Raw genomic sequence first — 22,113 nt, 5'->3', positions numbered from 1 at the left:
TCATTTGTATACGTGTAAGTTTATCATAATTAATAAATGATCGTGCCAGAAATGCAGTGTTTTTCATTGTTTTCAATTTTGTATATGTTTTCTTGTTGAAAATAGAATAAAATCATTCTAAATAAAAAATCATTCGTACGTTTCTCAAGTACTTAATCATAATAAATTAAAAGTAATTTATGTTATTACATACATCTGGTGCAATCATGATAAAATTGGAATACAAATATAAACTTTTCTCCATTTTTTTGTTTGTTTGTTATAAATACATAATTTCTTTTCTTTTACGCTTTAAATTTGCGTTTACGGAATGTGTGGCAAACGTGGCCAAAGGAAGATGTCGGGTTTTGGATTTGGCTTTATTACGGAATGTTTGCGTGTGTGTGTATGTGTATGTGTGTAAGAAGAGGTGTGGAAATCTTTATGTGTCTACATGTGTCTGGTGTTGCCAAAGTTAATGCCCGACTGGGTGGCACCCTTGTTGGAGCCGTACTGTAGCGAGATGACATTCTGACCGGCACGCATCTGCTCATCGCTGAACTGGCGCACATTCTTGTCCGCCTCCTTGGGACCAATCGATGGCTTGTTGAAGTTGGAGGCCTGTTTATCGAAAAATGAAGACGTGGCATTAAAATTGCATCATATATATATATATATATATATATATATGTATATGGATATATATATCTGTAACTCTCTCTTACTTTACGACCCAGAGACTGCAAGCAGATGACGACAGAATTGAGATTCTGACGCTCCCAGAGATCGACACTTTGGAATGTCTCCTGTGTGGGCACACCAAAGTTCTTGGCGCACTCAAGGAATGCCGAAATGTTCTCCATGCACTTGAAGGCCATTTTGCTTTCGTTCACCTTCTTGATGGAGCCGGGCTGCAAGGCGTTGGCCAGCTTGCACAGGATGACGCCATCCTTGAGCACTTCAAAGAAGTTATCGGTATCACCAGATGTATTGATGGGTTCATCGGTCACAGCCTTAATCCATTCCAGCGATTCCTGGGCCAGCTCCTCGCTGTACTTTGAGTTTATCTATAATTAGAATTAGAGAATCCATTTAGTATTATACCAATGTATATATATACTATATATATAGAGTCCACCTTTGACTGATACATGACTGCTTAGAACTTTGCGATTTGCAAGACTAAAACCGATTCGCTAATGAAATCATTGTTAATCACATATACGAGTATATATATATATTCTTTATTCTATATATTCTTGTGTTATCTGCTGCGATATCGCCAGATAACCCACCTATCGGTAATTGGCCATAAGCATACAAACACACCCACAAACACACACACATTGCTGCTACTTATTGCTCTACGGTTGTATTTCAAGTTTGGATAAGATTGCAGTTCTCGAGATGTCGGCACTCCCACAGCTACAACAAACATACATTTCATGTTACAAAATTTCTAATAATATATTATATAAATTATTCTATATGTTTTATTGATAATGTTAAAAGACATTCTCATTCATATTTGATTTATTTATATCAAAGTTATGCTAACTAAACTTAAGTGTTCTAATTATAGATCATTGTACAACACTAGTTATATGACATCTATATATGGATGCATATCTCTCTCTCTCTACAAACTGAGTGCAAGCTTAAATCAATAACCATATTTGCAAATATTGAGCTGAGATTGCTGCTGCTTTTGTTTTTGGCCATATAAGGTTTACGACAAATGCCGGCTGTATTATTTTATTTTTGCTTGTTTGCTTGGCCGTCCTTCGCACCGATTTGGCGTTTGGAGCGAGTGAGGCCCACTTGTTGAGCGTTATTGGTTGTGGGGACATTGAGTTGAACGATAGCGCCAATAAAACCGCAAACGGGTTGGCCTGAGAGAATTCGTTTTGCGTGTTGTGTTTCCATTTAACTCTGTCATCAAAAATCAGTCAACTTGTCGCAGCTGGTTGCCCGCTTAGCAATAGTTTAATTTAATTGAATTGCTGTCGCTAAATGATTTCTCAGTTTAGCAACCATTTAGCAGAAGTGCTCTCCATCTCTCACTCTCTTCCAGTGTTGCCCTCATTTGAAGCCAATTAGAATTGCAAATATAAAAGCTAAATTATTGTCTCACTTTTAGCTTTTACAGCCAAAACTAGCTTTTAAATAGCCAAAATGGCAACACTGCCGTCGAATTGTTCCTGATAGCGTACTCTATTAAAATTAATGATCTCAGAAAAAACAAATAGAATCGCTTGTCGCCAATTGAGTGGTTTTATTTTTGTTGCTTTGATTGTGGCTTCTGTTGCACTTTTGCAATTGACAAAGGGAATTGTGTGTGTTGTTTTTCCTTATCGAAGGGAAGTGCGCAGGGGAGGGGCTGCAGTTGGGGGAGTTTGGAGTGTCTGCTTTGTCTGGCGTAATGGAGGTGAATGCACTGTGTCATCAATTTTGTAACTTTCTCGCAACGGTAGTTAGCAGAAATGTTTATCAATGAGCTAAATTTATGGGCGTTAAAGCAGAGCATAAATAATCAAACTGTTGATCTGATTAAGAAGCCAATATGCAGATATATAAACAGGCCATAAAAATACAAATCATGATTTTTATGTCTTTGTCAACAGCTTGTGTTTTTTATATTCTTTTTCCCTTTTTTTTTATGAGTTTGCACTGTTCGCGTGTTGATGTCGAAATCTATTAACTGTAATTATTGATAATGCTATCGATGCTTCAAGCAGCTGACCGATTTACAGCTTCAATTAGAAGGAGAGACAGAGAGAGCGGAAGAGAGAGAGAGCGAGGCAGATTCAATCATAATCAGAATTCGAAAGCTTAAATTTCGCCATAACGGTAGAAGATTTAACAGCTAAGTCAAGCGGGTCAAGATCATTAGACACAAAGTTTTTGGCTGACGTTTAACTCGCATAGATAATGCGAAGAGCTAAGAATAGGTTCTTGGCACATTGGGTCAATTTATCATGTTCGTAAATCGTAAAACAATTAATAAAACGGATTTTGTATGACATTTCTAGAGACGATGAACATAATTCGTCGTCGATAATTATGATGATGGCAGATAAATTGACGCCCTCGAGGCGTTGTGAATAAATTTTAATTAAAGAATTTGACAGGCACACACACACACACACAAATACATATAGTATATATTTATGTGAGATTCTAGATGATATGCGACCGGCTTTATAATGTATTCAGGCACATAAATAAGAAGCCGTTAATACACCAATAAATTCCAGCTAGTTTTCACGCTTTCTGAAGCAAAAAAGAAATATGTTGTGGTCTATGCATAAATATTTATATAAATTGGAATTGGCAAACATGACTTACAACAAGCCACACGAAACCAGATACAAAAGCAAACAGTCTTCGAACTCGAATGAAAAATGGCAACGAATAAGAATTGTTGAGTTTTTTTTTGTTTTTATTTATGTATACAAATAATTTTAGCGCTATATTTAATGAGTCAGCAGCCTCCGAAGTTGGCAGTCATTTTTCAGTTTTTATTTATTCTTGTTTTAAAGCGTTACGCTTTGAGGTCGAAGCGAAATTCGACGACAGAAAAGTACAGTAAGTAATGGAGTATTGTCGCTACGTATGTGATATATTTGTATACATATATATACGTATATATATATATAGAACATTGTGGAACGTGTTGCCTTATCGAACAAAACAAAAGCGGAATTCGCTTATCAACGCGTCGGAGTAGAAAAAAATAAATAAAATCAACATTTTCACTGCTTTCTCGAGAGTCTAGGCGAAGAAACTTTGATTCCAAAAATGGTCAAAAGGCATATCAAAAACGCCGGCAGATCTACACAGAAGAAAAGCTTTCTATATAATTAGTAATATAATATATATGTATATATATGTGCTTCATTTTAGATTGTATTTTCTAGCTGTGTCACCCCGCTCCCTCGACACTGACATTGAGAAACTGATAAATGGAACGAGGGGTGATAGGGGCAGACCTCTGAGTGGGTCTGTGGGTCACTTGATGAATTAAGCACGATTACGCGCAATTACAAAACGGCGCGACAATGTCAAAATAAAAGAAGAAAAAACAAACTGCGGGAAATGTAATTATTTTTTGTTTTTCAATTTTTTTTGTGTTGATGAAGTTACTAGATGGGTTTTGACGCCTACTGCATGCATATGAATTTTGCTGTCTTTTATTTTCTGGGCCCGCACGCAATTCGCATTAGCCGGCCAAGCCTGAAAGCCTCTTCATTAGGCCCTGCTGCTGCTCTCACGAGCTTTTAGTTAAATTAAAAGTGCCATTCAACAACAGCGCAAACATACATTGCTAAAGACCTGCTTATTCCCCACCCCCCATCTGCTCCCCCTCCTATTCATAAAGAAAAGCTGCGGGCCACCAAAACCGGACTCAAGCCGCCCCCAAAAAATAAAAGAAAGAAGAAACAAATAGCGCTTGGCAGTGGTGAACAAGACGCCAACGCGGAAATGGTGAGAAGAGAGACAAGTCTCTTCTCATCTACGCCCACAAAATGCAATGGAAATTTTTAAAAATGAACCGTTAACCAAGGCTTGACGAACATAAAATACCCTTTTCAATAAAAACATGCCGGGTATATATGCGCAAACTAATGATATATAGACATTCGCTGGGAATAGAGTATAGAGTTGGATAATTGCTTGTCAGCACATCTTAAGGAGTTTTTTCATTTTATTTGGAGAATGGATTTCTTCACGCTGTTTTTCCTTATGTCTCAGTCATAAATCTAACGAATGCTGACGCAAGTTTCCGTTTCAAGAAGTGGTACGTAATGTATAAAATATTTTGTGTGTGTTTCTTTTTGCGGTTGTTGCGCTCATATTGATTGATAGCTAGAGAGAGAGAGAGAGAGAGAGGGGAAGAGCGAAAGAGCGACGCAACGGATCATTGCGTAATAAGCAACTTTGTAGGATCCCAAAAAGATGATGTCATTATTGAATGCGAACTTTGCCAATAACTCAGCAGACGATGGATAGTTAAATACTAAACTTTGTTGACGCATAGCACAGAAACAATGAGTGTGTGCCTGTGTGCGTTTGTGTGTGTGTGTGTACCTGTGGGTGTAGGTGTATGCGTGCGTCAGGTGAGCTGTTACGAACAAATGAGAGGCAAAAGCTGCGCTTGCAAGGAAAAAAAAACAACAACAAACCTATCGGTAAATTTTGACAGACATTTGCGATTATTCATTTTTGAATTGTAACGTTTCGTTTTCGATTTCGCTTTCTTTTCGATGTGTCATTTCAGCTGCTCGATGTTGATGATGACAATTGCAAAGCTCTTTGAGGCTGACCGATATTCGGCTTAAGAGCCGAATAAAAAAAGAAAAAAATCACTCAAGCTTTGAATACACCGCAAGCGAAATGAAAACGAGGTCAATTATGTGACTGATTTTTGTGGTTGGGTTTGTTTTCCTTTTGTTTTGATAAATGTCAACATGGCATAGCATAACATGCACGAAGCGTTTGCTAAAATAAAATAAAAAACTAGTAAAACAAACTACTACTCCATTATTGGGCAGCCCATAAAAAAAACTGAAAAATAGTACTCTTCTTTTGGCATTAGAGAGTTTCACCGGAAATCCAAGCAACACATTTCTGATTTATGATTAACTTGCTGTCTGACCAACACTTTTTATGGCTTATCTACGAAGTGAATGAATACCTACACAATTATGATTATTCCTATACATCCACCGCCCCGCTCCGCTCCGCACCTATTCGTACACATGGAATAGAATATGTGCAAGTACATCAAATTTATAAAACTAGTCGACAAGTTCCATTTGGTAAACTGATATCGCGCTGGTTGCGGATGTATTAATGTGACCATATCTATGTTTGTATATATAGGGGTGTATAGGTGTGTGTGTGTGTGTTCCGCTGATTACTATATGTACATATGTACATCTGTTTCTGTATGTACGTGCTAACGCTTCTATGGGTACCTATACCACCAGCAGCACAAGAAGAGCAAGAAGAAAAAGAAGACGAATGGACATTAAGCAAGGAGAGTGAGAGAGGGGGGAGAGAGGGGCAAAGAGAACCCGACTAATTAAAGAAACATGGTCAAAGCGGGGGTCGTGAAGCGCGTTTAGGGTTAGCTTAAAAGTAGAATCTGGCAAAAATAAAAAAGGGGCTGCTTTTGCTATGGTTGTTTTTGCTGTAGCGCTTTCAATAGTTGCTCGATTTTCGCTGAAATTTGAGTCGTTGCCATAAAAGTACACGAAAAATTAAAAAAAAAAACTGCCAAGCGACTCAGCTCACACAGCATACACATACATTCATAAATACGCACACCTCAGCAGTCAAATGAACAAACAATTTTTCTAAAGTTGATTCAGCGTCATGTTGTTTTTGTTTGTCCATGCCACACACACATACTTAGAACATACACTTAGAACACACACTAAGAACACACACTAAGAACACACACTAAGAACACACACACTCTTAAGCATGGCGCGCATGTGTGTGAGGAGTACGTTGTCAAAAGGTGCTATCGCTAAGTGCGTCGCTTTAGCTAAATTACGACGAGTTGTTTATTTTGTTGCTATATATGTAACGATCGAAAATATCTCATTTTCTATTAATTCAAATTTAAAATTCGTTACTACAATTCGAAAATTTTTACCTCTTATTAATTTAAATTAAAAAAGTATTTGTTGCCCAATAGTTTAAGATAGATATCATATTTCATAGAGCTCTCACATGATTCTTAGAGGGTATTTATGCTTCGGCTCGCAAAACATAACTTTCTGTTCTCCTCAAGTTTTTTTTTTTTTTTTTTTTTTTGGCAGTTAACGAAGACGTGCAGCTGGCAGGCGGCAGGCCAAGCAGAGCTCAATGACATCATCGCTCGCTTGCTCGCTCGCTTTCTCGCCAGCTCCTGCGAAGCCATTGATCGCGGCAAAAGGGCAAAGTTAAAAGGGATAGTGAAGTGAGAGAGTGCTCGAGAGTGGAAGAGCGAGAGAGAGAGAGCATGCGATGTGTGTGTCTCGTTTTGTTTTGTTTGCTCAATGCTGTAACTGTAGACATTGTTTTTGTAGTTGTCGCCCATTAGTGGACTGCACTTAATCCCCCCACCCCCTAAACGACAGACGACTGCGATATACAATTTCAATTTCACTCACGTTGGGGCTGTCACACACACACACACACAGCCAGAGAGTGCATTGCGTAATTGTTCAAGGGAATGGGGTGGGGTGGGCTGGGGATACACATAATCCCATTTTATGTATGTAAATTGCAGTAAATCAGCGTTGTTATTGTCATCAAATTATCTAAGCCAAGCGAGAGAGAGAGAGAGAGAGAGAGAGAGAGAGAGCGAGAGATAGAGGGGGAGAGCAGGAGAGAGGGAATCGCGATCCCCGAGTTGCCCTTGGCTGTCAAAAAATCGAGTTGCATTTAACAATTCACTTCAAATCCAATTGAAAGCTCAACTTGCAAGTTCGATCAATTACTTAATGAACAGTTCAAGATGCGCTATATACAAAATAAATTATACATGCTGATACTTAGATACACAAATACACACACACACATACACACATGCTTGAAGATGACTTATCAGCGCGCCTTGCAAAATGTGGAATGAGGTCATTCCTAAAACCATTTTTAGCCTGGTTTTTGCTTTCGGCGTTTCAAATGCCCAAATTAAGTCAATGCAACAGTTTAACAAAACACACACACACATTCACATACACACATACATTCAACAATATATATTTTTTTGGCAAGAAATTTGGTTACCTTACGCTGCGCTTCGGCGGCAAAGCCACTCTTTGGAGCACGATTCGACGACATGTTAATGTTTGTTGTTGGGCTGTAAACGGGTTTGCAGGGTGCGTAGCGTTTGGTCAGAAATAGCTGCTAACTTATCGATGCACTCTGGCGGCCAATGGAATGTTTATCACAAATTCGGTAGGTTTTTGTAGAGTACGCAGCGAACCTATAAAAAAGCACGTCCGCTCACAACAAATACTAAATGCGCTGTGAACGGTGCAGATAACCAGCAATAATAAGGAAAACTTTACAGAGAGCGTCGTTCTGTTAAGTTGAATGTTAACTGGCATGAGAGATATTAACAGTGAGCGTGACTTTGGCGCTGTCAACGTCGGCAAGCACGGCTGAAGCTTTAATATTTGCATCAAATTGATGAAAATTAAGTACGACATTTCATACTATATTAATTGATAAAAAGTTTAGTAACGTGTACCATTCATTGGTACAATCGTACCAATTTTGGCAACAGTGTCGTCAAGTCAAAGCTTTTACTCTCTGGGTAACATGAGCCGCTCTCAAAAGTTCTCTCTCTGTGTTCGCGTGCAAAAGCTTAAACTCAGCTGCTGCTGCTGTTGATGATGACATAATGCTTATGTTTAACGGATGTTTGAAAAATTGTTTATACGTGTGGCAATGAAAATAGAGAGAGATATGAAATCCCCCCTCTGCGTATGATTAGTAATAACAGTTCATGCCTTATCCTAATCGCAGCATTCCAAACATGAACATGTCATTCACTGTTATTGCGTACTTTCAGCGGAAAAATAGCATAACTAGATTAAAGCGTGCTTTTGTCTTAGTTTTGTTTGCCTTGAGAATTAGTTACATTTTATTCACATAAATATATATATTTGTTATGCAATTGTTTTTTTTTTATAGTTGTGTTTTTCATTTAGTTGCGTTCAAGATACGAAGAGAATTTCATTAGTTTTTCAGTGTTTAATATGTTTTTTTTGTGTGTTTGGTTTTTGTTTTTAATGTGTGTTTTAAATAAATAAAGGGGAATTGCTTTTTTATAATTTTGTTGTTGTTGTTGCTTTGTGTGATACATACATATATTATCGTAATATTAAATATACATAGTTCTAAGAATATTTGATTTTTAATTATTTAGTTTCATTTTGTTTTTTTGTTTTAACTGCAGCAAGACAATTTTTAATGGGAATCATACAATTAATAAACATTTGAAGTTTGTCTTTTGATTATATCGCCATCAGGTTTTTAACATAGGAAAGCATTTCATTTAACTAGACAATGTGTATTATATTAGTTTTCGCATAGAGATATTGGATTTTTATTTATTTTTATTTTTTTTATATTTATTATTCTACTATTATTAAGGGGATTCAATGTTTTTATTTGCTCTTCATGCATGTTAAGGCCCTCGCGCTCAAGTACAATCGGGTGTGCCACACACACACAACCACCACACTCTCTCTGCTAGTGTGTGTGTGTGTGTGTATATATTTATCTGTGTATATTGCATTATATTGAAATTTAATGTTCTCTTATATTTTTCTTCTCTGATTTTTACAATTCATTTTGGATAGTGTGTGGGGTTGACGCATGCTAAATAATTTTCTAGATAAAATTAAAAAATAATCATAATTTATTTTGCACGTGGATAAATACAAATTACAAATATTGATGTGTATATATATATATATTTATAAAAAATAATTACGAAAAAAATATATATATAGATTGACGCAAAAATAATATACAGAGAGAGAGAACATTACTTGTAGTACAATTAAAAAAATGACATCAGCGTAATCCGAATTGACAGACGACTCTTAAAAGTCCCTTTCTTCATTTGTATATCCTAGGTGTGTGTGTGTGTATAAGCACTGATATCTGATATCTGTGTGTATGTTTGTGTACTTTTATATAGGGGGACTATTACAATTTCAGCTCGAATCGAATTTTGGACATAGGACATATATAGTATCAGCAAATAATTTCAGACAAATTCATTTTTTTTTTTGTTTTTAATAAATAATACCTCACGATTCGTTGGCTCAACGTATTTAAACTTAACTTATAAAACAACTGTGCAAAAGATTGGGCAAATAAACACAAGATTTGGAGCAGGCGATGGCGACTCTCCCAGCAGTGATTTCGGTGTGGACCCGGTCTAAATATAATGGGTATTATGTATATATATGCACATACCGCGTCTTCAAATTTTGCGTGGGATGTTGTATTAGCGATAATCCCTTTTCATTTCGTTTTAGTTTTTGCTTTTTCGCTTGTTTTTCTTGTGGGTCCCATTGACGCACATTCTTCATACTCGCAAATATATCTTCTTTTTTTGTTGTTGTTATATTTTGCTTTTCATTCATTACTAGTAGTTCTTCTATATATATAATTTTCAATTATATATGCTCCGTCGTCTGGTTCAAGTTAGACTCGTTTAATCGAAATAATTGCAAAAACTTTTGAAGCGATTTTCTTTGCTAGCAATATATAAACACACACAATAAATCGTAATTAAATTAGATCGAACTATTTTGATATCGAATTGCTTTGCATTAATTAAACGCGACGTTCCAAAATTGCCAAAAAATTTCACCATCATCATCATCATTATCAATATTATCAATCATTTCTCTTTTAGTTCTGTCTTAGTTCTTAACTAATATTACATGCACGCGTTTTTCCATCATATCTTTATTATTTTTTATCTCTTGCAGCTTTGCCTCCTTGATCATCATAATCCGTACGTTTAGTTTATATATATATATATATATATATAAATATATGTATATATAATAAAATGTATATAGTTGTTATAAGCTTTTTGTTTTCCTGTTTGTTAGTGTATCTCTAGTAACCATAATTTGTTGCTTTCTTTTTATCTCTGCACACGGAAATATTCCAACCACACATCTCGCTTTTGCCTGGATGGATGGATCCTAACTCAAATTTATAAATAAATACTCCACACACATTTAGCTATATATCAGTTTTTTGTTTTTGTTTTTCTCTTTTGTTTTCTTCTTTTTTTTAGATAGTTGTCGAAAACAATCTGGTTTGGTTTCCACTTCCAACGGATTCACAGCAACGATATATCTAGATAAAAATGTGAATGATATCATAAATAATTATATTCCACGATAAGTATATATATAATTAGAGTACCTTTATTCTCGTGACTATCAGCAGTGACTAGCGTGTTGGTTGCCGCTGTGCCCATTGTCAGCAAGCTGTTATTGTTGTTTATATTATTGTTAATGTTGATGTGTTGTAGTTGTTGGTGTTGTAGATGATCTTGTGACTCAATGCTTAGATCGATGAGCTGTGTAACATCAGCCGGAGTCACTGCATCCTGCAGCAGATTGATGTCGCTGCAATTGTTCACATAATGGTTACACATAACCACATAACAAATTAGTTGCATTCACTTACTTCTTATTGTTTCCGTTCTCAATATGACCATTGCCATTAGCCACGGCTGTTGCTGGTGCAGTTGCTGCAACTGTTGCCGGCATTGTTTCCACATGCAGCTTACCATTGCTTACCTCGAATTGGTGCAAGTTCTTGGCATTCTCATCGATAATCATATTGGAGAAGCTATTTATCAGCGAGTTCTCCTTGTCCAGCACCGATTGCTCATACGTTGTCTGATGGTTGACTGTTGGCTCCATCGCCGTCACCGTCGTCGTTGTGGACGACTCCACCGCCACCAAAGTGGTCGGTGGCTCTGTGGGTGGTGCGACGGCATCTGTGCTGCTGCTGCTTGGTGAGCCATCAGCTGAGTTGTTGCTGCTGCTGCTGTTCGTATCGTTCTCTTTGGGCGCAGACACAGTCTTCGCATCAGCGGAATCCTTTAAAGCAAAATAACAACAATTTAGTTTATAGTTAGAGGGGAGGAGCAGTTGCTACTACCTTGGCGGGCGTGGCAGCAGCAGCGCCGCCTTTGCGTGTGCGCGACATGATTGCCTCGACGCGTTTGCGTCGCTCCTCGCGCTCTTTCTCCTCGCGCTTGAGACGCTCGGCGACTTCGATGCGCTGCTTCTCAGCCTCCTCCTTGGCCTTCTTTTCGGCCTCCTCGCGCTCGATGCGCTGACGTTCCTCATCCTCGCGCCGACGCTGCTCCTCCTCCTCGCGTTGCTCGGCTTCCTGATTGAATATGAATACAAGCGGAATGATTCAACTTGTTTCATCATGAACAACAGTCACTTTTCAAGTACTCACCTCGATGGCCTTGCGGAGACGCTCCTCCTCGCCACGACGCTGCTCCTCGGCGAGGCGTGTCGACTCCTCCTCGAAGAGTCGCTGTCTCTCGGCCTCCTCCTCCTGGGCCTTGAGCTCAGCGAGACGCTCGGCCTCGAGTCGTTGGCGCTCCAATTCCGCCTGTCGTTCGGCCTCCTCGCGGGCCAGACGTCGTCGTTCGGCTAATGCCGCCTTTGCCTGCTCCTCAGTCGTTATCTTTCTGGCTATCATCGATGCGGTCATCAGATCGCTGCCCACATCCACATTCAGATTTGCCACAGCTGCCACTGGTGGAGTCAGCTCGCGCACCTCCGAGTTCTCCTTGCTGCCATTGCGGGATGTCTTCTTTTGGGCAATTGGCTCCTGTGGCTGCGTCGGCTTCTCATTGCCCTCGTCCGCCTTCTCCTCGACGTTGACAGAGGCAATCATGGGCTCCTCTCTTGGTGCCACCGGCTCCACAACTTGAGCAGCTGCCTCGGGCTGTGCTTCAACTTGCATCAACTGCTGCTGCTGCTGCTCAATTTGCTCCGTTTTGACTGTGTTCAGCGCCTCCTTTTCCGCCTTGCTAACACTGACGGGCACTGCTGGAGCTTCAGCAGGCACAGAAACTACAGCAGGCACTTCTGCGGCCAGCTCTACGGGCTCCTTGGCCACACCATTAGCCGGGTGCTCGGGTGCGGGTGCTGCAGCTGCTGGAGCAGTTGTCACTGTTGCCGTGGTGGCACTCGTGGTGACAATCATAGATGAGCTCATCGGTGCGGCTGCTTTGATTGTTGACTCCTTGGTGCGTCGATTAATGCGCTCCATGCTGTCGGTGCGACTGGGCTGTGTCTTCGAAGCGGATGCAGACTTTGGCGGTAATGTTTCCTGCTTAAAGATTCAAAAATTCAACTTACAAGGATATTCAATTTAATTTCTCTCTCTCCGGCTACAAACCCGCTTTGATGGCGTCTTCTTTTCGGCGCTGTGCATGCGCGATGAACTGGAGGTCACGATCATTGAGGTGGACATGAGGTTCGGAGTTCGTTTGGGTGTCGTTTGTGCTGTAGACGTGGTTGTTGGCGAGGCCCCATTGTTTGTTGTCTTCAACGGCGGCTTATTGTCCCTCTTCAGTTTGTTGATCTCTGACAAATGAATGCAATGATGAATGAAATTGCCAGCGATTCATTGAATAAGTTAATAAATGCTTACCCTCCAAGGACATGCCGGTGCCGGCTATGCTGGCTGGGCGTGGTTTACGTGGCGCCGTCTGCGGGCGCCTGGGCACCAGTCCACCACCCGATGTGGACAATGTTGTGGATGTGGACATTGCGCTGCCGGGTCGCGAACCGCTCAGATGTCCGCCATGTCCGCCGGGTGTCACATTGCCGGAACGCGAGCCTAAACCAATGAAGGAAAACAACACACGCATTCCAAAAGTATTAGCAAACAAATCAATTCAATTGCAAACTGACTCAGTTCATATTATATAGTATGGAATAGGTGAGCATTAAATAATAATTATAATTATGTAAAATATTTTTTGGGGATTTGTGACCGTCACCACAGAGTTTCGTCATTAAAACAAAGATACACAGCAGAAGACAATTATAAAACAAAAACAATACCTGGAGAATTAAACAAAGAACCAAACAAATACGCTAGATACAAATACAAATACACCAAGAAAAAAAGAGACACAAAGCATTAACGAAGGTAATCTCTATGTGGGTGTAAGTGTTGTGTGTGCGTGTGTGTGTGTTGGGGTTGAGTGAGTGTGGGCAGCAACATTTGTGTGATGATAGAACTAGAGTTATAAGGTCAAAAGTGGAGCAGCAAATTGAAAACATACGAAACAAACATACAGATGGCAGTGCTCAGCACACAATATGCACCCACAATATGCAACTCATTTTCCAATTACTTTTTTTTTCATATGTGATATAGACTACAATATGTATATTGTTGCTCAGATGAACGCATGATTAGAGCTGTAAACACTAACGTTAACTGTTTAAATTTGGCGCCCTGCGCCGAATGTTATTTGAATTGAATTTTAATTACATTTAACATAACATGCAACAGCGGCCAGCGTTAACAGTGCCCTCTCTCACTCTCTATTTAAAAAGGGCGCTTGCTGATCTGCCGGCTGTTGTTGGCAGGCTTAGCCTTTGCCGCAAATAAACATTATAATGTTATGTAAATAACATTGTGTGTTATTTTAACAGTATAAGAGTTATGTTTACAGATCTAATTGAAGCCCAATTTGCGAATGGTCTTGCTTCGTATGTCTTCCTACAATAACTAAATTCATAAAACGCTCTATGTTTGTGTATGTGTGTGTGTGAAGTTGGCCAATATCTGAGTGTGTGTGTGTTTGTGTAAGGAAAAACCCCAAGTACAATTTAAATGGCGAATTTGAAGAGAAAAGTGGAATGGACTCAATAATGCTAGCCACCGCAGTAAGAATTAGATTTAGAGGATAGTTGTTTGTTATGTGTTGTTCAGTGTTATGTTGTGTTTGTTGTTGGTTTATGTTTTGTTTTGTTTTGTTTTTTTATCGCACACACCTGCATTCACTAACAAACTAGAAGAGTTCATGAGCAACAATGAGTTTGGATCGAGGTCGTGATAACGGTGGTGGTAGTGGTGTTGTTGGTAGTAGTTAGGGTTAGTAATAGCTGAAGTAGAAATCGCATATTGTTGTTGCTGGGCACGCCTGTTGTTGTTGTTGCTGTTGTTGGATGAGGAGGCAAATGATGATTGAAGATATTTTTTAGTTGCAGCTGTTTGCAAGCCAAGATTTGACTGCCGTTGTTGTTGTTGTTGTGGATTGTGGTTGTTGTTGTGCGACCATGTAGTATAGCTAATCTGTGTCATGCTCTTACTGCTGTCACGCTGCTGACCGCCACTGCTGCCCAAGGGCCGGAAACTGGTCGAGATGCCACCGCCCAACGAATATTTGCCACGTTCTCGCTGCCCGCTGCCAGCTGCCACCAGATGGGTCATGCTACGCGACATGGCGCCCACAGCGCTGGATGTGCCACTAGCGCCAGCAGAGCCGGCACGGCGCTGTCCGGCGCGAGCGCCATGTGGCGTACGACGAGTACCACCCAGTGAAGCCGTCTCGTCCAACATTTCCAGTTCGCTTTCGCGACGCTCCCGCTCCAGAATGGCACGAACATGCTCGCCATTGCGTCGAATTGGCTGCGCCAGCTGATCCAAGCGATTCATGGAATAGGCGCGTCCTGAATGAGGTGGTCGTTGTTGTTGGTATTGTTGTTGTTGTTGATATGTAAAGTGGAGAAGTGGTTCAAGAAAGTGTTCATGAATCAGAGAGTATCAGAATCATTTGATTGTTGTTGTTTTTCTTGTGGTTGGTGGTGGTGGTGCTTGTGGTTCCTTATATGGCTATATAAATATATATAGCTATATTCATATATATACAGAAGACGTCACACTAAATGAGCACAAGGATTGCAACAGACAGTGTGTGTGTGTGTGTGTTTGAGGATGGGGTTTAGGGTTTAGGTTAGTGTGTGTGTGTGTGTGGTGCGTGTGTGTGTGGGAAGGTGCTGATCCGGGGGCAGGGAGCTGCACAGCTTAGAAAGCATCAAAAGCAAGACGAAAATACATAAATCCGCCCCAAATTGGAAGACTCTCATTTTGGTCAGTCGCAGTGGTGTTGTTCATGTTGTTGTTGTGGGTTCAGAAGAGTGGGTCACCTACAAATGATCCTACTAATAACTAAACTTTGATGAATAATGGATGAGCATGATGTAGATGTAGTTGTTGATGATGATGATGAAAACACATCGCATGAGTATGAAGATGATTGAAGTTTCTCTCGCTGAGCTGTAGAAGCTGGTTAGGATTGGATTTGTTTTTGGGGCGGGGTGTGGGAGGTGAGACGATCTTACCTGGTGTTCGGGGCGTGGTGCTCAGTGAGCTGCGCGAACCGTAGTGCCCGTCTCGAGGGCTGGGTATTGTCGGCATGAGATCCGTTTTCCTGCGGTAAACGCTTCGGAACATCATGTTCTGTTGTGTTGTTGTGTCAACGATATCTTCTGCAATTGTGTTTTGGGATTTTTGGTTTTTGTTTTTTGTTTTTGTTTTCTTGTTGATTTTTGGACTGGGACTGAACTCAGTTATATAGATAGAAAAGAAATAAATACTAATGCAAAATGTATCATCGAGTAACCAAAAGCAAAGGCTTAAAGCAATTAACCATGCCAATATAGTAGTAAAAGTAGAGAAATATAGCAGAGCTACTAAAATTTGGGCAATAAATAAAACTTAAAGGGCCGCCATTTTGCTAAGGGGGCTGGGGGTAATTAATACTTAGTGCAAGGCAGATTTAAGGGCTGTACAAATCCTAAATTACGGGAGCATTATGCGTAGATTTGTAGATAATTTTATTAGTGGTATTCCTGCTAAAGCACTGAATGCCGCTAATACTATCATCAGTCAAAACCAAGTTTAGAACAAACGATAAATTTCTATTAGTATAGCAATCGCAAGCTAACGATAATATATGCATCGATAATTATCGATAACAGCAAAAGTTAACTGTTTAGGTCGACTGGCGGGAATTATTCATAAGATACAATTAATAGATCATGCAAAACATGGGCGCATGCCGGTTAGCAGTTTCTCAGAGAGCTATTTAGAAGTTAGATGGCAACAAACAAACAAAAAAAAAAGTACAAAACGGGAACAATACGAGAAGTTGAAGAAGAGTAGAGTAGAGAAGAGGAACCCTCACCCTTACGATATGAGTTATTGTTGTGGCTTGCAGTTGCTGTTGTTGTTGGTATATTTGGTCTGTGCGCTGTTGTTGTTGTTGGTGTGGAAGTCAGTTTTTGGGCGTTGGTTTTTATAATGGACGCTGGCCCATCGATATTTATATCGCCACCGGCTATCGAAAGCGAAAATCGCTTGGGCGGCTCATCATTGGAATAGCCCCAATTGAACACCTCGTACATGGACGAAGACTTGCGGCGATGATCTGTGTATGGTTGTAATATATGGGCAAATTTGTACAGTTTGAGAGAGAGATAGAGAAATTTAAACAAAAATTAAACAGGCAAAGTGAATTTGGGGGTTTTTTTTTTTTGTTTGGTATTAGCATTCACAGGTGATTGTATATAAATCATATATATATATATTGATATTGCAAATCAAATAAATACAAGTGTTGTGTCAAAATCAACAACAGTTCACAGTTACGTTGAGGGGGGTCGGGGCGAGGAAGTGTGTGTGTGTGTGGTAGGTTTGGAGGGTAGGGTACATATAGAGTTTGTCACGTAACAGTTTTGTAAATTACGAGTACATTTGTCTAGAGTAAGTAATACACTAACTGCAAAAATAAATAGTTAAGATTATGTGTATATCTATAGTGTTTTCGTGTGTGTTGTGTTCTGTGTGTGAGTTGTTTTGTGGCTGTTCGACCGGAAGTGGGTGGATTATATATAGAGTGCTACAAGTGCTACACCACTCACCATCGTGTCTGTCCGTGGATGAGGAAGTACGCTTCTTAGCACCACCATCGGCTAGTTCACGCTCGGAACTGCGACGTGAGAGCGAGCCACCCGCCACGTTCGATATAGATGTTGAACTATTAAAGACAGAAGAGAATGATAATTAGGTTTCTTTGACGTCAGATTAAGAGCTGCTTTCACTCACCGTCGCTGGCTCCAAAAGGTGCTGGGCGATACCAGGCCATAATCCGCCGGTACATCCAACAGACGTGGCGTTGACGAGCCAAAAGCGAACGGAGTTGTGTTTCTATCACGTTTCTTTGTCTCTATTCGTGAATCGCGCTCCTATTTGGCATAAGAGTAGTTGAAATATTGGAGTCTAGTTTAGAATATGTTGGCACTTACAGTATTCTTTTTGAGTATGTACTCGCGTCGCTCCTTCTCGGCCTCGATAATGGCCCGCTTGCGCTCCTCGACGAGATGACGCTTCTCTGTGTCCCGGACACGTATCTCATCGATGCGCCGGCGACGCTCCTCCTCCTTTTGTTCGCGATATTTTTGCGCCGCCTCGGCCTGGGCGCGCAGCTCCTCGATTTTACGCTGTCGCTCCTCGTTCTGGCGATCACGCGCATATTTGATTTTCTCCTCGCGATCTCTGGACACTGTGCCGAAAAGCCGAATGATGGACAAGTATTAGAATTGATATATGAATATGGCGGGGGAGAGTTGCTTAAATCAAATATATTTATATATATATATAAATATACATATTCCATAAGTTTTCAATCGTTGGCAGTTACCATTTTGCTACCTGTGGCGGATAAATCGATAAAGCTTCAGCTTTAGACATTCTCCACAAAGTTGCTTTTTTTGGCATTTGCCGGCGACTTTTACAGCGACTGACGTCATCGACACTGTGTGCTTGCTTTTTAGTTTGTTTGTATGTGGGTCAATTGACAACAATAACTACAATCACAATACACACAAACACACACACAGGTTGTGTGTGCGATGAGCAAATATGGCAAAAAGAAAATGTAAGCGCACATTATTATTAAAATGACATTGGGGCCGTTGTCCATGCAAAAATATAAAAATAAAAGCAATAAAAAATGCAAAGCAAAAAAAAGAAAAGTAAAATCGCTAGTCAAATGCTGGTCAAAAGTTGAGTAAGTTGGTCAACTAAGTTTTGGTTTTTACGCCTTCGTTATAATCAGGAATCGGACAGTTCGATAGTGCGCAACATTATCGCTGAAAACTATTTATGGAAAATGTAATGACGTAATTGGAATGCAAATGCCGGAATAAATAGTCTGTCATAAATAACTATAACTTGCTAAAATTGATGACTGAATCATTGCCAAGGCCTGTTTTCATTTACTTTTTTCTCATATAGCACCTCTTTGTGAATTAATGCAAATGTCATAAATTGTGGGTACATTATTATTGTATATATTCCAGTATTCCACAGCTGCATAGCAAAATGTGTTTCTAGATAAGGCTGAGCTTATCAGTCGCTGTTGGTAATGTGATGATCATGATCAGCATTTTGACAACAACAGGCACACAGGCAGGTGACTGAAGCAGACAAAATGGGAGTCTCTTCGATACTAACTTTGAGCATTGACAGATGCGTCATTTTATCCATTGTGCCCTTGCGGCTCAACGCCCACAGCTGCAGAATGCTGCATTCTGTGTGGGTTTTTAGGTTGGAGCAGCTCCGTCGTCTGCTTAAGCACAAAAATGTTGTGGATGCCTTGAAAACTACACACATACTGCATATTTGTGTGTTATACTCTGGCAGTGGGTATTACAGTTTGAAGAGGCAGTTTGTAACGCTTTGTATATGGACAGTTAAGGATATAAATACATATCTATTAAATTGATACAAATCAGCTAAGTGCTTACTAATATTTGTAATTTGAAAGTTTATAAAACTAAAGCAATAGTTCCAAATAATATATATGTATTTAAATAGTTTAATTTTTTAGATATGACTTAACTGACCAATTACGAGTGTTAAAAAATTTTATAAAATATGAAAACCTTTTTCTATGCAGTTTGCTTATAAGAAACAGCTAACAGAAAACTATTCCTCATTGCCACAATTATGCAAAGGGTATTCAAGAGTTTGGTAAGCTCGAAAAAACCTCTCCACTGTTTTGTAAGAGCATGCAATAGTCGTCTGAGGCAATTTATGTAACACACACAAGCAAGCACACTCACACACACACACATACTGATGACGACGACTACATGCATAATAAAAAGAATTGGAAATAATAATAGTACTAAATAGAACGCATTTTCTTACCTTTTCGTTCGGCGCTCCCCTCTCGGCTAACGGGTCGTTTGGGTATGTTTTCCACTGAAAGTAAATAAAAAGAGTACAAAATCATATTATAAACACATTTCGAGTTGTTTTTACTATGTTTTCGTTTCGTAAGAAATAAAGTGTAAACGTGCTGGCTGCTGCCTGCTGCTGTAAAGAGTTGTTTTTCACAAATTTTCACTTTTTTTTATTCACACACACTCACTTGAAGGAGTCCAAAACGAAATGTATATTAATAATTAAGAAAAAAGAAAAACAGAGAAAAGAAAATCAATCGGCTTCTGTTTTGCACTTGCAGGGCAAGGAAAAAAAACACGCATTTGATAAGTCGACGAGCAGAGCGACGGGTGCGCTGGCAGAGAGGGAGAGTAAAAGAGAGAGGGGACGACGGCGGACAAACACACACAAACAAATGTTCGGCTGCAGCGCAGCTGCTGCTGCTGCGGCCTCACGATGACTGTGAAACAGCAGTGACGACGACGACGGCAGCAGCAGCAGCAAAAAATGTTTTCCTCTGGAAACTTTGAACGAAATTTATTTATAACTCAAAAACTCCGGTTGACGTTTTGATGGGGCTGGGGGGAGGGGGGACAAAATAGCATGCACACACACAAAAAAACACACGGGGGCAAATTTCAACCATATAAAGCGAAACACTTCTTTTTTTCACATCGTTCGCTTTTTTGAGTGAGTCGTCGTCGCAGTCGCCGTCGTTTCGTTTGCTGCTCAGTCGACCGACCAATCATTTTTGTGGCTTGTTAAAGTCTTTGTTACACGTATTGATGGCTTGTTTTCTTGTTTTTTTGTACTTGTCATCGACGCGCACGTTTTGTAGTTGAATTTGTTAGGCCGTAACACGGTTTTAATGCATACCTGCTGGGTTATTCGAATAATTTTCTTGCTGGCCCTCAAGACTCGCCATATTCTCACTTAATATTTTTCTACATCTACACTTATCGATACTGAGTATACAACTATCAAGCGAAACGATGACAACTACTCGATTAGAGTCTAGTCGATTTTTGCTTTGCTCACAGAGTTGCTATTTTGATAGGTGCGGCAAACAAAAAGCTGACTGCTATGAAACTCGATGATAATTATGTGCTAAATAATACCAGACTCACTGCCGCGTTTTATTTTGTTTGTGAGTTGAAATTTGTATAGATTGTATTAAAAGTAAAATGCCAGCAGAACCTGAAACAGTTGTGGCGGACAAACGCAACAATTTGCCATGGATTGAGAAATATCGACCCGTGAAATTTGAGGAAATTGTTGGCAATGAAGACACCGTTGCCCGCCTGTCGGTTTTTTCAACCCAAGGAAATTCACCCAACATTATCATAGCCGTAATTTAATCAAGGAATCGCTAAGGGTTGAAATATTAATAATGAGGTGTATTTACAGGGACCACCTGGCGTGGGCAAGACAACAACGATACAGTGCCTGGCACGCATTCTGCTCGGCGACAGCTATAAAGATGCCGTGCTCGAGTTGAATGCATCCAACGAACGTGGAATTGATGTCGTTAGGAATAAGATAAAAATGTTCGCACAGCAAAAGGTGACATTGCCACGCGGACGCCATAAGATTGTTATACTGGATGAGGCGGACAGCATGACGGAGGGGGCACAGCAATCATTGCGACGCACCATGGAAATCTATTCGAATACGACGCGTTTTGCGCTCGCCTGCAACACCAGCGAAAAGATTATAGAACCCATCCAATCCCGTTGTGCCATGCTGCGATTCACAAAACTCTCCGATGCCCAGGTGCTGGCCAAACTGATTGAGGTGTGCCAGCTGGAGAAGCTCAAGTACGATGAGGATGGCCTGGAGGCGATTGTGTTCACCGCCCAAGGTGATATGCGTCAGGGTCTCAATAATCTACAGTCGACGGCACAAGGATTTGGCGACATAACGGGCACAAACGTATTTAAGGTCTGTGATGAGCCGCATCCGATGCTGTTGCAGGATATGTTGCAGCATTGTGCAGCCAACGATATACACAAGGCGTACAAGATATTGGCAAAGCTGTGGCGCTTGGGTTATGCACCCGAGGACATCATTGGCAACATATTTCGTGTCTGCAAACGTTTGAATGTGGATGAGCAATTGAAATTGAATTTTATACGAGAGATTGGCATTACGCACATGAAGATTGTCGATGGTTGCAACTCCCTGTTGCAACTGACCAGCTTGCTGGCGCGTCTGTGCATCGTGGCTGAGTCGAATTAGCCATCATATTTTCCAAAAAGTAACCTTTTTAATTTTAAGCCTCAACTTGTTGAATAAACACAAAACTTGAAT

The 22,113-nt window shown here is 40.1% G+C and overlaps 3 protein-coding genes across 20 annotated transcripts; 1 reads left to right on the top strand and 2 right to left on the bottom strand.

Moving 5' to 3' along the window:
* Positions 1-340: 340 nt before the first annotated feature.
* On the bottom strand, positions 341-8,004 carry LOC6558586 (myophilin). 2 transcript variants are annotated; one of them, XM_001983446.2, is made up of 3 exons: positions 7,765-8,004; positions 705-1,046; positions 341-600 (listed from the first exon to the last, which is right to left on the bottom strand). In XM_001983446.2, the coding sequence occupies exons 1-3, from the start codon at positions 7,816-7,818 to the stop codon at positions 430-432; spliced, it is 567 nt and encodes a 188-aa protein (XP_001983482.1). In that variant the 5' UTR covers positions 7,819-8,004; the 3' UTR covers positions 341-429. The 2 variants fall into 2 exon arrangements, with proteins under 2 accessions (XP_001983482.1, XP_032591861.1); XM_032735970.1 differs by lacking the exon at positions 7,765-8,004 and adding an exon at positions 1,118-1,158.
* Positions 8,005-10,462: 2,458 nt separating this feature from the next.
* LOC6557315 (ensconsin) lies at positions 10,463-20,777 on the bottom strand. Of its 17 annotated transcripts, none has more exons than XM_032742745.1 (15): positions 20,680-20,777; positions 19,789-19,842; positions 17,880-18,136; positions 17,680-17,819; positions 17,496-17,611; positions 16,760-17,002; positions 15,915-16,061; positions 14,883-15,242; positions 13,207-13,395; positions 12,952-13,139; positions 11,998-12,882; positions 11,689-11,922; positions 11,209-11,627; positions 10,942-11,147; positions 10,463-10,872 (listed from the first exon to the last, which is right to left on the bottom strand). In XM_032742745.1, exons 1-15 carry the CDS (start codon positions 20,726-20,728, stop codon positions 10,856-10,858), a joined length of 3,504 nt encoding a protein of 1,167 aa, XP_032598636.1. In that variant the 5' UTR covers positions 20,729-20,777; the 3' UTR covers positions 10,463-10,855. The 17 variants fall into 17 exon arrangements, with proteins under 17 accessions (XP_032598636.1, XP_001983483.1, XP_032598631.1 ...); XM_001983447.2 differs by having other exon boundaries at positions 14,565-15,242; positions 20,680-20,760; XM_032742740.1 differs by having other exon boundaries at positions 14,565-15,242; positions 16,766-17,002; positions 20,680-20,760.
* Positions 20,778-20,824: 47 nt separating this feature from the next.
* Positions 20,825-22,112, top strand: LOC6557300 (replication factor C subunit 2). Its single transcript, XM_001983448.2, has 2 exons — positions 20,825-21,152; positions 21,211-22,112. The coding sequence occupies exons 1-2, from the start codon at positions 20,988-20,990 to the stop codon at positions 22,039-22,041; spliced, it is 996 nt and encodes a 331-aa protein (XP_001983484.1). The 5' UTR covers positions 20,825-20,987; the 3' UTR covers positions 22,042-22,112.
* Position 22,113: the final 1 nt, after the last annotated feature.

Source organism: Drosophila grimshawi, unplaced genomic scaffold (assembly GCF_018153295.1).
Source record: "Drosophila grimshawi isolate 15287-2541.00 unplaced genomic scaffold, ASM1815329v1 contig_44, whole genome shotgun sequence".
In the NCBI taxonomy this organism is placed as follows: Eukaryota; Metazoa; Arthropoda; class Insecta; order Diptera; family Drosophilidae; genus Drosophila; species Drosophila grimshawi.
Note: the sequence above shows the minus strand (reverse complement) of the source record. Positions and strands in the feature narration are given on the sequence as shown.

Bases quoted from the DNA above. Each gene is read 5' to 3' on its own strand.
- LOC6558586 (XM_001983446.2), bottom strand. From the start codon at position 7,818: ATGTCGTCGAATCGTGCTCCAAAGAGTGGCTTTGCCGCCGAAGCGCAG. The intron at 1,047-7,764 runs GTAACCAAATTT...TTCTAATTATAG, and splicing joins CCGCCGAAGCGCAGCGTAAG to ATAAACTCAAAGTACAGCGA. The intron at 601-704 runs GTAAGAGAGAGT...TTCGATAAACAG, and splicing joins TGCAGTCTCTGGGTCGTAAA to GCCTCCAACTTCAACAAGCC.
- LOC6557315 (XM_001983447.2), bottom strand. From the start codon at position 20,728: ATGGCGAGTCTTGAGGGCCAGCAAGAAAATTATTCGAATAACCCAGCA. The intron at 17,820-17,879 runs GTAAGTGCCAAC...TATGCCAAATAG, and splicing joins ACATACTCAAAAAGAATACT to GAGCGCGATTCACGAATAGA. The intron at 13,140-13,206 runs GTAAGCATTTAT...TTCATTTGTCAG, and splicing joins CACCGGCATGTCCTTGGAGG to AGATCAACAAACTGAAGAGG.
- LOC6557300 (XM_001983448.2), top strand. From the start codon at position 20,988: ATGCCAGCAGAACCTGAAACAGTTGTGGCGGACAAACGCAACAATTTG. The intron at 21,153-21,210 runs GTAATTTAATCA...GTGTATTTACAG, and splicing joins CACCCAACATTATCATAGCC to GGACCACCTGGCGTGGGCAA.